At 40.3% G+C, this 16,911-nt stretch overlaps 1 protein-coding gene across 4 annotated transcripts in view; it reads left to right on the forward strand.

Moving 5' to 3' along the window:
• The window catches only part of PTPRD (protein tyrosine phosphatase receptor type D), a 581,445-nt gene that overhangs the window by 388,370 nt on the left and 176,164 nt on the right, over positions 1-16,911 (forward strand). For all 4 annotated transcript variants that reach the window (XM_055428235.2, XM_055428237.2, XM_088837900.1 and 1 more), the window contains 3 exons: positions 2,512-3,099; positions 3,534-3,631; positions 4,474-4,733. In XM_055428235.2, the coding sequence (XP_055284210.1) occupies positions 2,512-3,099; positions 3,534-3,631; positions 4,474-4,733 (946 nt within the window). The remainder of the gene's footprint in view (positions 1-2,511; positions 3,100-3,533; positions 3,632-4,473; positions 4,734-16,911) is intronic.

A 16,911-nucleotide genomic window follows, 5' to 3' on the forward strand; every position in this document is an offset into this window, starting at 1 on the left:
CCATTGGGACTGAGTGCCATGATCTCCAGTGATTGCTGTTACTAAGTAGTAGACGGCAGCAGCACATGTGTACCATTTCTGAAGTCCTGACAGATTTTTAAGAGGGAAGAATATAGTAAGCAAATAAGAACTCAAAAGGCAAAAGGGAGAATGGATTATACATCTTAAGAATTAGCTTATTTACTCTACAGAAGGACCCTCTCTGCTTATTCTAATATGCTCACTGCTAAAAATGCCCTCCAGTCTCCCCAGGGTAAGTATTTAAGACTCCTTTATTTTGCCAGTCTTCCAGCTCCTAAATTGGAGCAAGCAGATCCATTGAGCCTGCCACTGCGTGCTCAGTCGTGTATGACTTTTTGCGATCGCATGGACTATAACCCGCCATGCCTCTCTTGTCCGTGGAATTTTTCATACCAGAATATGGAAGGAGTTGCCATTTTCCTCTTCCAGGGGATCTTCCCAACCCAGGAATCAAACCTGTGTCTCTTGCATCTCCAGCATCTGTAGGCAGATTCTTCACCACTACTGATATGTGGGAAACCCTGACTCTGCCACTGGATGGCGTTTAAAAGTGATCCAGACAGTAACCCTAAGGCATCAGAAACCTTGAACCCAAACTCCACACGCGCGGCACCATCTACTGGTCGTCTTCATTTCTCTGCTTTGAGTATGCACTGCTCAGAGGACAAAGTCCCTGCATGACCCATCTTTCATTTTCCCACCCAAATGCCTGTGTGCCAGTATATAAGTCTTTCCACAAAGTGTGTAGTTGGTAAATGTTTTCTGCATAGAACTTCTGAAAGCAAGAAATGGAGTGGGTTCCATTGCCAATATGTACAGTTTTGGAGAATTCTTTTTCATCACACATGCAATGTTATAGAATTCTCCTCATTCTTTTTTTTTTTTCCCCTCCATTACTCCCTGGATGAAATAGCATGACTGCCCACAGTCATTACCCTAGCTGATTTATACTGTGTTTACTGTTTACACGTTTGGGGAGATTTGAGGTATTCTCTTCTTGTGTCTAGCCTGTACGGAGCTGTCCATCACCAGCTCCTGAAGCTTACTCAGACTCATGTCCATCGAGTCAGTGATGCCATCCAACCATCTCATCCTCTGTCGTCCCTTTCTCCTCCCACCTTTAATCTTTCCCAGCATCAGGGTCTTTTCCAGTGAGTCAGTTCTTCACATCAGGTGGCCAAAGTACTGGAGTTTCAGCTTCAGCATCGGTCCTTCCAATGAATATTCAGGACTGATCTCCTTTAGAATGGACTGGTTGGATTTCCCTTCAGCCCAGTGGACTCTCAAGAGTCTTCTCCAGCACCGCAGTTCAAAAGCATCAATTCTTCGGTGCTCAACTTTCTTTATAGTCCAACTGTCACATCCATACATGACTAATGGAAAAATCATAGCTTTGACTACTAGACAGACTTTTGTTGGCAAAGTAATGTCTCTGCTTTTAAATATGCTGTCTAGGTTGGTCATAGCCTTTTTTCCAAGGAGCAATATCTAACTTACTTAAGTTACCTACTTAGTTAACTTAACTAACTTATGTAACTTAGTTAAAGTGACTTCCTTAAGTTAGATAAGCAATATCTAACCTACTTAACATGAGAGGAAATTATGTACTTAATGGGAAATGAGCCCCTTGCCACAAAAAGCTTAATATTCTGATTATTAAGAATAATTATTATTATTAATGAAATATTAAATACTATTCTAAGGCTTTTACATGCATTTTCTCATTTAATATTCACAACAACATGGGGGTGGGTCTTAATATAATTCTCATTCTAGTAGATGCAAAACTTGATGAGGATGACTGGCATGGATAGTATAAATAAAAATTGCAGATTTTCAGAAAGTCTAAGCAACATTTTGTATTATCTTTTTTCTTCCTGAAACACCTGTGTTTGTGTCATAAATTTCTCACTTATTACACATCTGACTATGCACAGTTTTCTGTTTCATTTTCTCATGATGCAAAGCGAAGATAACAACTAATCACATAGTCAGGAGTGAAGAGTGTACTCAAGTGAGATACTACAGGTAGTGCTCTTAGTACAGTACCTAATACACTGCATATACTCAATAATTGAATATATTTTGATTATTATTCCTATTAGCTGTATGTTAGTGGCTAATCCTTACTTAGCTTCATTTCTGTGTGGCATGAAACTCTATGAATGAAGAGTTGAAATGTGATGATATTTTTTTAAAATCTCCTTAAATTATCATTTCAGTAATAATTCCTATTTTTTCTCCATTATCACATTCTAATATTCACCCTACCCTCAAGAGTATGAGAAGGAGCATGTTTCCACAAAGGTATATAGACCAAGCCTTGGACTTTTTATAAGTGAAGAAACGGGAATGCCTGTGGAATTACTTGAAATAAGTAATTTTTATTAGTAAGAACGGGAATGCCAGTCCAATGGGATTCCCATTCAACAGTGATTGAAATATGAACATCCGTGTAGCTTGTCTTACCCCTCCTTCCTGTGTCTCCAGTTCCAGGGAGACCCCGGCTCGTGATTAACCACACTCAGATGAATACAGCCCTCATTCAGTGGCACCCCCCTGTGGACACATTTGGACCCCTCCAGGGCTACCGTCTAAAATTTGGCCGAAAGGATATGGAACCGCTTACTACTCTTGAGTTCTCCGAAAAGGAAGATCACTTCACGGCGACAGACATCCACAAAGGAGCATCGTACATCTTCAGGCTCTCGGCCAGAAACAAAGTGGGCTTTGGGGAGGAGATGGTGAAGGAGATTTCTGTTCCAGAAGAAGTTCCAACTGGATTCCCTCAAAACCTCCAGTCGGAAGGCACCACGTCAACCTCCACCCAGTTATCTTGGCAGCCACCTGTCCTGGCCGAGAGAAATGGCATTATCACCAAGTACACCCTTCTGTATAGGGATATCAACATCCCTCTTCTTCCAGTGGAGCAGCTTATTGTTCCAGCTGACACCACTCTGACACTCAGTGGCTTAAAACCAGATACCACATATGATGTAAAAGTACGTGCTCACACGAGCAAAGGGCCCGGGCCATATAGTCCCAGTGTCCAGTTCAGGACACTGCCTGTGAATCAAGGTAGGATTTGTCTGCTTACGGCCTTTCTCCTTTAAAGGAATGTCGGTCTTTGGAAATCAGTATTTTGAAGCTATAGATAACTGATCGGCTCATTCATATTCATAGGTTCAGCAAATGTAAAAAGGTAAGGTATGTAAAACTTAACATGTTTTGGATGCCTTAGATTTCAGTTAGAGAATGCCAAGCAAGTCTGGCTGACAGCTCCCCAATGTTCCCAGGTAAGGAAAGCACAATAGAGTTGACTGAATTGGAGAGAAAGGAGAGATCTTGGTGAGAATAAGGTAGTAAAATGAATGCTTTTAACAGGTAGGCAAATCACACTTCTCTCTCTGATCAAAGTAGATGGTATCTGGCTTAAGCCTTCTTGTCCATGAAAGGACTGGTCGAATGTTTTTAGGAGTAGTTTAAATACACTGTTTTTCCTTTTCCAGCAGTGTTTGCAAAAAATTTTCATGTCAAAGCAGTAATGAAGACTTCGGTGCTGCTGTCTTGGGAGATTCCAGAGAATTATAATTCTGCCATGCCTTTCAAAGTAAGTTGTTTCCTAATGTGTAAGGTATCACAGGTAAACGTGGAGGGGGCAGGTCACCCGGGGAAATCACTTAAAAACCACATAGACTGCTTTGATTCAGCCACGCGTACTTACTCTTCTCATTTGTGGCTTTCACATCACAGACGAAGTCTGGTTCTTGGCCAGTGTGACCTTTCCCCTCTCGGGAGGAGGCAGGAGCTCAGACCTAGGGCCTGCATTCCTTGTGGGTAACCTAGAACTTCCAAGTTGAACTTTTTACATCTAAACTAGTGCTTTTGATTTTTCATCAGAAAATGAAATGTGCATGGTTTCTACCTATTTATAATGCAGCATCCTGGGATTTAAGTAATTTGTTTATTGGCCTGAATTCTTTGCATATTTTAAACTTTAGTTTGTCATAGATACTGAAAAGTGTTAGCAAGAAGTACAAGTCTGTGAAATAAAGAATAGAGAAGCATCTATAAAAGTAAAATATATATATATATTTGGGAACAAGAATGGAAGTGTTTGGAAAACAGTGGTGTGCATGATGCATTGAAAACTTAGAGCATTTCTGCATATATTCCCTTAAGATCAAAGACAACTGACAGGCTGAATATTGATAGGTTATTGCACATTTGTATATTTTTGATAGACTTATAAACCTTATATTAATATACAATAAGGAAAAAAAAGGAAAATTGATGCCATGTCTAGAATTTTGGGAGCACTTACAGGCTTAAGAAATGCCCCAAGTTAGAAATGACCCCTATGTATTTTCCGTAAGCAGGTACACATTAGGTTAGAAAATATTCCTTGCCTAACCAATAACCAAATCTTTTTGATTGGTTGTCTCTTTCTAGATTCTTTATGACGATGGGAAAATGGTAGAAGAAGTGGATGGCCGAGCTACCCAGAAGTTAATTGTCAACCTGAAGCCTGAGAAGTCATACTCCTTTGTGCTGACAAATCGTGGCAACAGTGCTGGGGGGCTGCAGCACAGGGTAACTGCTAAGACTGCCCCCGATGTTCTACGTACCAAGCCTGCCTTCATTGGGAAGACTAACTTGGATGGCATGATCACCGTACAGCTGCCCGAAGTACCTGCAAACGAGAACATAAAGTAAGTTGACTGAAGGTTAGGGCTGAACCACAGAAATGCATGTAAACAAGGAAAAAAGGTTACATCTTGGTATTGCTGCTGCTGCTGCTAAGTCGCTTCAGTCATGTACGACTCTATGTGACCCCATAGACGGCAGCCCACCAGGCTCCCCCGTCCCTGGGATTCTCCAGGCAAGAACATCTTGGTATTACGTGGTTATAAAAGGATGTGTAGAATATATTGCTGTATACAGAGTGAAAGAGGCTTTTGCATAGGCTCACAGTTTTATTATTCATGTTCTGTTGCATTTTCTAGAGTTCATTTTGACACAGATTCTCATTAATGTTGCATTAATGAGAGTGTTTTATGAAGTGGAAATTAAATCCAGTCAATTAAGTAGTTTGTTGGTTTTATATAGCTAGTTGATGGTAGCCAGTAGAAGAAAATAAGTGTTTTTACCAAAGTGTATTAAGTATGGGTATTGTGGTAAACCCTGGGGGAAAAAAAAGAGGATATTGTCCCTGTCTTTAGTTTACCATAGGGTTAGGGGTACAGAGAAACAGAAGGATGTAATACATGCTAGTGATAGAGTCTGGGTCAAGAAAGTTTCTGAATTTAATCTTGATGGACAAATAAGAGGTGGACAAAAAGTCAGAGGGAGGAAATTGTACACAAAGGCTCATGAGTACAGGAAGCAAGCAATTCTGTAAGCAGGAGCTGAGAGAGCCAGGACAAGAGTGGTGAGAGAGGTAGGTGTGCAAGAGCCAAGTTGTGCTCAGAAGTGGGGATGAAATCCTGTAGACCAGAGGTCCCCAACCTCAGGAACCTAAGTCTTGATGATTTGAGATGGGGCTGATGTAATAATAATAGAAATAAAGTGCACGGTACATGTAATGTGCTTGAATCATCCTGAAAGTATCCCCCAACCCTTGGTTCATGGAAAAAGTGTCTTCCATAAAACCATTCTCTGGTGCCAAGAAGGTTAGGGACTGCTACTGTAGCCAGTGAAAATCCATTAAAGGATTTTATACAGCAGAGTGACATGAGATTGTCTGTGCATAATAACACCCAAGTTTCCTTTATTACCATTTTAGGAAATATTTATTGTGTGTCCGCCGCATGGTAGAAACTATGCTCCCAGCTTGGGAAAAGACTAAATCCTTTGTCATTTCTTCTATTCCACACGATCAAGTTTGGATGGAACTTGCTGTGAAAGGTTTGAAGGTCAAGCAGAGGCATTTATACATAGTTTATGGATGGCTGGAGCCTTTACATTTAGTAGCAATCTGGTGACATAATTTAGGACAGTTCTTAGGGAAGATGGCTCCTGAAGGCATGTCAGAGAATCGGAGCACCACAGAGAAAAGTTTTGGGGCAGTCATTGTGCAGTTAGGTGCTGTTGCTGTTGTTGCTGTTCAGTCGCTAAGTTGTGTCCGACACTTTATGACTCTGTGGACTGCAGCGCACCAGGCTTCGCTGTCCTTAACCGTCTCTCAGAGCGTGCTCAGACTCATGTCCATTGAGTCAGTGGTGCCATCTATCCATCTCATCATGTGTCACCCCCTCTGCCATGCAGTTAGTTAATTCTAGACAAATAAGATTCTGACATGAGATGGTGATGCCAGAAATGGGATGTAGAGGCAGACAGAAAAGTAGGAAATGGCAACGGCCTTCATGGAGCAGTCAAGGGAGAGGAAAATGTCATAGATGGCTCCGAGGTTTGAGCTTGGATAATGAAATAAATGGTGCTGCCATTCATCCCGAAGGATGAGAGATCAGGAGAAAATTAATGAGTTTAAGTCTGTGTACATTTTACATGAGGTAAAAGTGAAATCAGTCTCCATTTTGTCCATTATTCTTTTCCTGTCATTCATAAAAATAGAAACAAGAACGGACTATTACTGTGATTTTTCTTCCAGCAAGATTTAATATGAAAATGAGATTATTTATTTGTTTAAATAGCCTGTGAATATCACTTGATCTCTCAACGCTAGCGCCAGACCATGTTTCACGGATTCAGTAGAGATGATGCTGACTTTCTCATGGCTCTTACATGGGGTAGTTAAGTGGGGAATTTGGACAAGTAGAGAATCAAGTGGAGTGGAGTCCTATGATACCAAAAATTAGATCGATAAGGGAGGCCACGGGAGAAGCTTCCAAACCCAGTTTAGTAGTTCAGGGAAGAAGTCCTGAAGAAAGCAACATCTAAGCTGAGGCTTAAAAAATGACAAGAATCTGGTCTGGGGGCTTAGAGTCGGGAAGACACTGTTTCAAGCAAAGGACAGCACATGTTATATTTCACAAACAACAGGAAGACTGGCACCTGTTACTCAGCCACATCTTACCCATCCACCGAGACTTCAGCTGACATCCAGCAAACATATATTCTAGACATACTGCATTTCCAGTGCTAGATCTGAGAGTAGGAAGATGATTTGAGATAAAACCCTACCTTACAGTGGGAGAACAGATACAGGGAAGATGATTAGAATATAGTGGAGCAAGTACTGCCAAGTACTATGGAAACATAAATACAGAATTCTAGCCCAACTTGGATGTCAAGAGAGAGATCCAAAAGGAGCTGTTATCTAATGAGTCCTGAACAATGGGAAAGATTTAGGGAACGTAAAATAGTTGCAAACAATGAAAGAACTATAAACAATGGGCTATAAATTCAATCTATTAAAAATAGGTACTATCTGTTCTGGGAAAGAGTAGATGAAAGGTAAAAATAGTATCATATAATCTGTGGTTTTAACTATTAAATGCCAAATTTTTCTTTATATATTAAAAAAAAAAATCTCAAAGCCTATTTACCAGATTAGCTTGGTAGAATGTCTTAGACATCACTGGAATGACATTTTAGTCCATGGTAACAGATTTCTCTTTCATTTTCCAATTTCTGAGTAAATTTATACTACAAAATAGAGTTTCTCTCAGTATATTTCTTTAGATAGTTCAATTTTTCATATTTTATTTATGTACTTACTCTTGTAACATTTGAAATGGGAGTCAGGAAAAGGGATTAAAACTTTGATAACAAAGATGAGAGACTATTACAGATCAGAAAAAGAAAGCAGACCATTATGAAAAAAAAAAATATGCTCTAGAAATTCCCATAAATATATTCTAAACACTGGGGAAAAAAACAAGAGCAAAAGACAAAACTGGGGAAAGATATAAGAACCATAGGAAATGGAAAGCAAATATGTTAGCAAAAAACTCCAGATAATTCCTATTCATCACGTTTCCGAAAGGAGCAAAAGTTACCCATCGAGTCTTCTAGGTTGGTTCATGTGGCATCATCAGATATGACAAAAAGCTGTGTGCCAGACTGTGCCACTTGCAGTCACTGGTAAATTCAGAAATTAGAATGGAGGTTTCTGTTAAATATTCTACAGGAAAAATGAAGAACAGAATTGACTCCAGAGCTCTGGAGTGGGTTTCTAATTTGGATTTATATAAAAGCTAACTACAAAAATGAGTCCAGTTTGTTTTCGTATCAAAATACAATTTTGATTATTGAAAGGCTGTTTTGTTTTAAAATAGAAACTGTGCTTTCCTTGTTTCTGGCCAAGAAAACTGAGAGATCTTAATCCCCAGACCCGAACTCCTCACCATCTAAACATAAATCTGTCTCTTGTAAGCAGACTGCAGGTAGAGCTGCTTGCTTCTGGCATTTCACGCTTGTTTTTTGTGTGGAGAAGCTGGGCACTCCTTTAGGGAAAGGCCAGATTTCTCATGGAACAGCCATGGGGATACTGCAGCTTCTAGTATTAGGAATTTTGTGGGACTTCAGCCTTCTACTTGAATATACTAAGGGTAAGAATGCTGGTCAGAAACTTGAGCAATGCCACCATCCTACAGTAGCAAGCTGTGGCAACAAAGGGACTGTATGGAGCTGGACTTCACTCTGGTTGGTTAAAAAGAAAGAAAGAAAGAAAAAAAGCACCACACAGATTGTACTCAGAGAAAAAGCTGCCAGAAGGCACCTAATGTTAATTAACTCCATAGCAACAATTGCATGTTTATGAAAAATAAAAATGAAGAATAAGAGCATTTTATAAAATTTCACATTTCTTTGACTTACTGATTTGGCTTTCTTTACAAAAATAAAAATTAGACATTCTTGGAAGCAAAACTGATTCATGACACATGACACCACTAGTAGCAGGTCGGTGTTTTAATTTATAAGCTATTTAGTATTTAATTGATTAATCATATGTTTTTGTTACTGACATGGTAAAGGCTTAAATACGTACAGCACTTTACAATTTACTGAACGTAGTACATCATTTGACTTGAGTTTCCCACCTATAAGGTAGGTGTTCTCCCCTTTTCCAGGTGAGTAAAGTGAGGCTCAGAGACACTAAGTGGCCCAAGCAAGATCAGAGTTGCTACTGCAAACAGCTGATAAGGACAGAGAGCTTCCCAGGTGTTCTTCAAAGGACACTGCACACAGTGACTGCTGTAACCTTCACACCAAGGGCCCTCTTCATTGTACAGCTGAGGAAGCTATAAGGTAGTATACTATTGAGCTGGCTAAAATGTTTAGGCTTTTCTGTAAACTGTTACGGAAAAACTCGAACAAATTTTTTGGCCATCCCAATGATTTGCCCTGGCAACACAATAGCAGCGAGGAAAGATTTGAGCTTAGGCAGTCTGGCTCCAGAGTCTACATGCTGAACCACAGCTGTGCCTCTGACCATAACATGTATTGACCAAACAAGGACATTTTTTCCTAGGACCATCATAAACGTGTAAGAACTCCACAACTCAAAATCAAGAGGAATCTATTACAAATGCTCAGCCATAGATTGTAGAAAAATATGTTAAATGTGGAGCACTAAAATTGGTAGGTTGTCATGTGAATTTAGAGGAGAGAAATAAAGAGGCTACCCACAGGACAGTACTAACGTCCGCCATTTTATAATTGATGAAAATGGAACCTCAGGCAATTAATAACTTGTCTGACAACACATAGCTTAAAAGATTAGAAACCTTAATTTAAACACAGAAACTAGAAAGATCATTCAGACAGCTTTGGTTTTTCTGTGGTTAATTAATTTGAGTTAAACAGTATATATACCCAAATGACCATAGCAAAAAAAAAAAAAATTATAAATCAAAATCTTATGCAAGGCATGACATTCATCATTAAACTCTGAGACAGATTTTGACCTCCCAGTTAAATAATGAGTTCGAGAATGCTAATCTGGACTGTTAATACAAAAAGCCTTCCTCAATTTGAAATGGGACTTCCACAAAGACCAGAGCTCACCTTCCCGTATAATTATATGGAGCTGGGCCCCTTGATGATAACATATTAAATAAAATTAGTAAAACTTTACTTAGTATAATTAAAATTCTGAAGGTTAGATTTAACTTACCTAATTAAATCTAATATACTGGGAAAATGCAGCTTGCTTTATAAGTAGACCAGGGCTTTCTCAAATATATTGATTCTCAAGTTATTTATTTTTCTATTAGTTTGGTAGTTAAGGTCTATGTGGGAAAGACTATTTGAAGGCTAAACTCCAAGCTTGAGTGCGACAGGCAAAGTGTTTTCACTGTTGTTGGTGCATTAGTGACTCAGTTGTGTCTGACTCTTTGCGATCGAATGGACTGTAGCCCACCAGTCTCTGTCCGTGGACTTCTCCAGGCAACAGTACTGGAATGGGTTGCCATTTCCTTCTCCAATATAAAGCTGATCTATGTCCAAGAACATTTTCTTTTTTTTTTAAATTTAGAGCAGGTTCTTTGAGTTATGATTTGGTTGTTACAAACGTGTAGGGACATTTTAGTTCCTCATTTTACTCTTCCTATCAGTTATCTTACTTTCCTTAATATCCTGTGAGATTATAACTAGGATCACAACTTTGCTGTACCAAAAAGAACCTTTGCAGTAAGAAATCATATATTTTACAAATTCTGTTCAGGTATGTTGTTGCTGGTTTGGAGAAAGAAGAAGCTTGATGAGGTTTCAAGTTGGAAAGTTCTAGTGCAAGAGAGGAGTTCTAAAATGTTTTTGACTGCCCTGATCTAGGAGAGGCATAAATCCCAAGAATTACCTAATTCACCCACTTCTACTTTTCAGTGAAGAATTCAGTGATAAAATGGCAAAGTCAACAAATTTGGGGAATATATGTATATCCATTTTAGGAATGCATTTTTAAAAATGCAAACATGTCTTAAACATAGAAGAAAATTATCAACAAAAAAAATGGTTCCTTAAAGACCATATAGTTGGGATCATTGATCTAATCAGAGGTCAGGAAAGGTTTCAATCTGGCAGTAAAAAATGAGTTGCCATTTGAGAAAAGAGAAGAGTTAACTTGGAATTTGTTGGGAGTGACAGAACATTCTAGACAGACGGTACAGAATGATCAAAGATGGAATGGATCAAAGTAAATTCAAGAAACTAAAAGCCCAGCAGGGTATAGCTCACAGGACACACAGAAATTCCAGGATCCATTGAAAAGTTCTTTAAAATGGAAATGTTACAGTTAATTTTCTATTGTAAAATGAAAATTTCAGAGATTGGACTAAAGGAGGTTAAATTCAATGGAGAGAGAAATTTAGGAGTAATCCAAGCATGAGACAATGGAATAAAGCTGAAGCAGTGGCAGTAGAGAGGAGAAGTGAATGCACTGTAGATAGTTCAGAAGTAGTAGGGTTTGATGGTAACTTGGGTCTGAGAGAGGGAGAGAGTTAACACAGATTGTCAGTGATTACACCTAGGTTTACAGCACGCACTAAGATGGATCATGGTGCAGTATTGAAAGAGGATTTATTTTGGAGCCATATTTTTTTTGTTGTTGTTTTATTTTAACCACAGTAAATTTGAGGCACTTTTGTGACATAGAAATGGAAATATAAAGTTGGAATGGGAGACACTTGTGGAGTTCAGAGGAGCACTCTTGGCTGAAGATATGAATCTGTAAATCTTCTGCATTGAGGGGTTAACTGATACCCTAAGCTGGAATGAGATCACATGGCAAGAAATGAGGAAGGAAAGAGAAATCCTTGGCCAGATCCTTGAGGAACTCCACCCTTATTGAAAAGCTGGGTTCAGGTCAGTTCAGTCACTCAGTCGTGTCTGACTCTTTGCGACCCCATGAATCACAGCACGCCAGGCCTCCCTGTCCATCAGATAATAAATCCTGCTAAAGACATAAGGTTAATATGGTGAGAGATCTTAGTAGAAAACTAGGAGAGCTGGATACAGAGGAAGAAATGAAAATGTTTCCTGTAGGGTTTTATGAATACTCAGATCAAGTAAGAGAGTCCAAAGCTCTCCTTTTGATGCAAGCTTGAGGGCCCTGGTGAAGGTGGTGAGGGGGCAGATGGGGCAGAAGGTAGAGCACAGTTGACTGGGGAGTGAATAAAGTCCTCAAGAACAGCAGGGACTGTTCTCAGTACTGGGGCAGCAAGAGATAGGAGAGAGTGATGACTGGAGCAGGATGTGGTTTGTTTTGTCCTTCCAGTGACTGAAAGCTAATGGATAGAATCCAGTGAGGGTGGAGATATTCAGATATATGGGAAACTAGAACCTGTCAGTCGTAAAGGAAATCAACCCTGAGTATCATTGGAAGGACTGATGCTGAAGCTGAAGCTCCAATACTTTGGCCACCTGATATGAAGAGCCGACTCACTGGAAAAGACCCTGATCCTGGGAAAGATTGAAGGAAGGAGGAGAAGAAAGCAACAGAGGATGAGATAGCTGGATGGCATCACTGACTCAATGGATATGAGTTTGAGCAAACTCCAGGAGAAAGTGAAGGACAGGGATGCCTGGCATGCTGCAGTTCATGGGGTTACAAAGAATCAGACATGACTTAGCGGCTAATCAACAACAGCAAGGAGTATGATGTATGGTCAGCATCCTAAGAGTGAGATGTGGGACCCAATTCAAGAAAAAAGTAACTGACCTTGAAAAGTGGTGCCAGCCCTTCTGCTGTACCAACGAGAAAGACTACAGTTTGCATCTAGATATAGGTGGGCTTGTAGTTTCTTAGACAGAGGGTGAGGGAATTCTTGTTTAACTTTTTTTTTCTCTGTATGTAAGACATAAAGCCATCTTGTAGCAGAGAGGCATGAGCATCCAGGATTTGAGGCCAGGAAAGAAAGTTTGAAAAACTTTCTATGAATATTGAAACTGGATAAATGGTGGTCATATTGACAGGCGTTGAACATCTCTTTGAATTTGCTGACTATGAACTTCCAGCATCATTCTACCCTGTTCATTATTTTTCAAACTGTATTCCGCTCCTTGTGTTCAGGCACAAAGAAAAGCAATGATAGATTTCAGCTAAGGTAGAGTGGAGGATGTGGGTCTTGGAACAAAAGAGTTCAAGGAATTTTAAATCTTGGGTGTTTCATGGGCCAGCCCTCTGAAGGGTTAAATCACCCAAAATGATGGGAGAGTTTGGGAAGAAAAAAAAAGACCATCAACCCAGGGTGGGTGGGTAGAGAAACTTCCATATAAGGAAGATTCTGAAGAAGTTGATAGATGGCAAAGATCTGTAAGGGAAGACCATAACATAGCTGAATTGTATAATCTTCCAAGAGAAGGGGCTGGGTTTTTGCAGGGGGGTGAGGGAGAGGTAGCTTCCTAGGTGGTGCAGATGTAAAGAATCCACCTGCCAATGCAGGAGATGTAAGAGATACGGGTTCAGTCCCTGGGTCAGGAAGATACCCTGGAGTAGGAAATGGCAACCCACTCCAGTATTTCTGCCTGGAAAATCCCATGGACAGAGGAGCCTGGTGGACTACTACAGTCCATGTTGTTGCAAAAAGTCAGACAAGACTGAGCATGCACACACACATGCATGCACATTGTAGCAAACGGGTGGAGGAAAAGACACCTGCAAGAAGCAACAGAGAACTAGGAAAGAAACCCCAAGCCCTAACCATGAGGTTCGTGGCTGAGGGAGAGGGGGATACTGACATGCCACTACTGGAGAAGGCTACAGTGGAAGCAGTATGCTGAGGGGACAGTTAAGCTGAGGTGGTTGTTTACGAAACTGTAATTGCTGAGAATACAGTTGAAATGCATGGACTTAGACCCAGGAGTTCCAAATTCCTGCCTCCTCCTTTCTTCAGGAGATGAGAGCTACTTTGAAGCAGGTTCCACTTTGCCTACCCTAGTTGAATGCTTTAGAGATCTTGGAGAGAAAAGGTTATGGATATCTGGCCACACTGTGAATTAATTGTTAAGGGAGAGGCTGGTCAATTCTTTTCTGAGCCACAAATGACATGGGTAGTTGAGAAGTGCTGCAGAAGAAAGAATGGATTATTTTTTCATGTACAAGAATGGCAACTCAGAGTATGAAAGCAGAAACAAAAATTAATAGAATTCATCAGCTTAACCTGGATTTAGAAGATTCTGAAGGAAAACAATGGGAACTCCCTGGTCATGTGTAGTATCATCGCTTTAGGCAAAGAGAAGCTATTCTGACTTTGTGCAATTGGTAGTGAAAAGCAAGAGTTTCCCTGACAAGTGTGTTTATCAAGTCCATCTGCAGTGTCATTTTGTACGCTAGGTTGCAGCCCCTGTCATTCTTCTCCATGCTGATTTAACATGATGGACTTGTTTGGCAAATCCTTCAGGTGGTGGGAGGACAGGAAGAGGAGGAAGCTTACTCAGGATCATAAAATAAAAGATATTGGCCTCACTCATATACTCTACTCTTCCTTCTCCTTACCCTCCTTGATCATCAAGATTATTTGTAGGAAAGGAAACGATGGCTAAGTGATGTGATTCCATGAGCCTGCTGATGAGTTGTTCAGAGCACCATGGAGAGAATACAGCTAGTGCTGTCTGGTTTCACTTGAATTTCTAGGTCAGGGAGAAAGAAAAAGTTTGATAAGTCCTTTAATCTGCATCTCAGGGAATTTCACTGTGTCCTCCTGTGTCTACGTTCTCATCCATCTCTCCCACTATGATGGTCAGTAGCAGCCAGTAGCAGCTGGCTTCTGTTAAGTGCTATATGATACACACTGTTCTGAGCACTTTGTGTTCATTTATTTTCCCTCAATAAGTCTGATATTATTTACTCACATTTTCAGAAGGTGCAGCTGAGATTCAGGGATGTTAGATGATCAGCTCAGGATCACACGGCTCATTAGTAGCAGAACCTACATTCTGGGCTAGATATGTCTCTAGATGCCACATTCTTTACTAGAAACACTCTAGATCTGCCCAGCCCAGCGAATGTAATGAGAGTCACGTGTGAAATATTACACTTTCTAGCAGGTATGTTGAAAAGTACAAAGAAATGGATGTAATTAATTTTAATTACATATTTTATGAAGCCCAATATATCCAGAATATTATCATTTAACGTGTGACCATTTTTAAAAAATATTGCTGTGATATTTTACATTTATTTTTCATACTAAGTTTTTCAAATTCATTGTCTTTTATAGAGCACCTGTCAGTTCAGACCAGCCACATTTCAAGTGCTTGATAGCCACTGGAGGCTAGTTACTACCATACTGGATAGAGTTGCTCTAGACTCTGTTTATGGAAATGGAGTTCTTAATCACACAGAATTTGCTGAGTTTATTACAGATTTTGCTTTAAGAACAATGAAGGCTCCTGTGTGTGTGATTAATCTCTGTAATAGAATGTGACACAAGCTTGATGGAGCCCATCCTGCTCTCATTCCTTTCCTGAGTGGCAGCCTTCTCTTGTAAAGGTGTGTGTTAATTTCCACAATAAATTTCCACAAAATTTATAGAGTCTAAGAAGTGCTTTATGATACAAAGTAAATTAAACAAAAGCAGACTCTTGCCATAGTTTATACACACACACACACACATACATGCACACATACATACATACACACATACATACACACACACACACATACATACATATGGGCTTCCCCAGTGGCTCAGTGGTAAAGAGTCCGCCTTCAATGCAGCAAATGTGGGTTCAGTCCTTGGGTTGGGAAGATACCCTGGAGAAGGAAATAACAACAACTCCAGTATTCTTGCCTGGGAAATCCCATGGACAGAGGAGCCTGGCGGGCTATAGTCCATGGGGTTGGAAAGAGTCAGACACGACTGAGTGACTAAACACAGCGCACACACACAAATATATGTAAATATATGTATGTAGGTATAATATATAGGTTTATTTCCCCTTGGGCTTCCCTTGTGGCTCAGCTGGTAAAGAATCTACCTGCAATGCAGGAGACCTGGGTTCAATACCTGGGTTGAAAAGATCCCCTGGAGAAGGGAATGGCTACCCACTCCAGTATTCTGTCCTGGAGAATTCCATGGACTGTATAGTCCATGGGGTCGCAGACTCAGACATGACTGAGTGACTTTCAATTTCGCTTATATCCCCTACTGTTTTATCTTGAGCAAATATTCACTCTCTGTGGATTTTATTTATTTATTTGGTCTGTCACCTGTTCTTAAAGTTTTTTTTTTGAAACAAGGCAAAGTGAAATTATGCATTTCCTATAATACATGAACTGTTCAGTTGAGTTCAGTCGCTCAGTCGTGTCCGATTCTTTGCGACCCCATGAATCACAGCACGCCAGGCCCCCCTGTCCATCACCAACTCCCAGAGTTCACTCAAACTCATGTCCATCGAGTCGGTGATGCCGTCCAGCCATCTCATTCTCTGTCGTCCCCTTCTCCTCCCGCCCCCAGTCCTTCCCAGCATCAGACTCTTCCAGTGAGTCAACTCGTCACATGAGGTGGCCAAAGTATTGCAGTTTCAGCTTTAGCATCAGTCCTTCCAATGAACACCCAGGATTGATCTACTTTTGAATGGACTGGTTGGATCTCCTTGCAGTCCAAGGGATTCTCAAGAGTCTTCTCCAGCACCACAGTTCAAAAGCATCAATTCTTCGGCACTCAGCTTTCTTCACAGTCCAACTCCCACATCCATACATGACCATGGGAAAAACCATAGCCTTGACTAGATGGACCTTTGTTGGCAAAGTAGTGTCTCTGTTTTTTAATATGCTATCTAGGTTGGTCATAACTTTCCTTCCAAGGAGTAAGCGTCTTTTCATTTCATGGCTGCATCAGCATCTGCAGTGATTTTGGAGCCCAAAAAAATAAAGTCTGACACTGTTTCCACTGTTTCCCCATCTATTTCCCATGAAGTGATGGGACCAGATGCCATGATCTTCGTTTTCTGAATATTGAGCTTCAAGCCAAGCTTTTCACTCTC

Source organism: Moschus berezovskii, chromosome 7 (assembly GCF_049115385.1).
Source record: "Moschus berezovskii isolate FMDL1 chromosome 7, NW_MosBer_1.0, whole genome shotgun sequence".
Lineage (NCBI taxonomy): Eukaryota > Metazoa > Chordata > Mammalia > Artiodactyla > Moschidae > Moschus > Moschus berezovskii.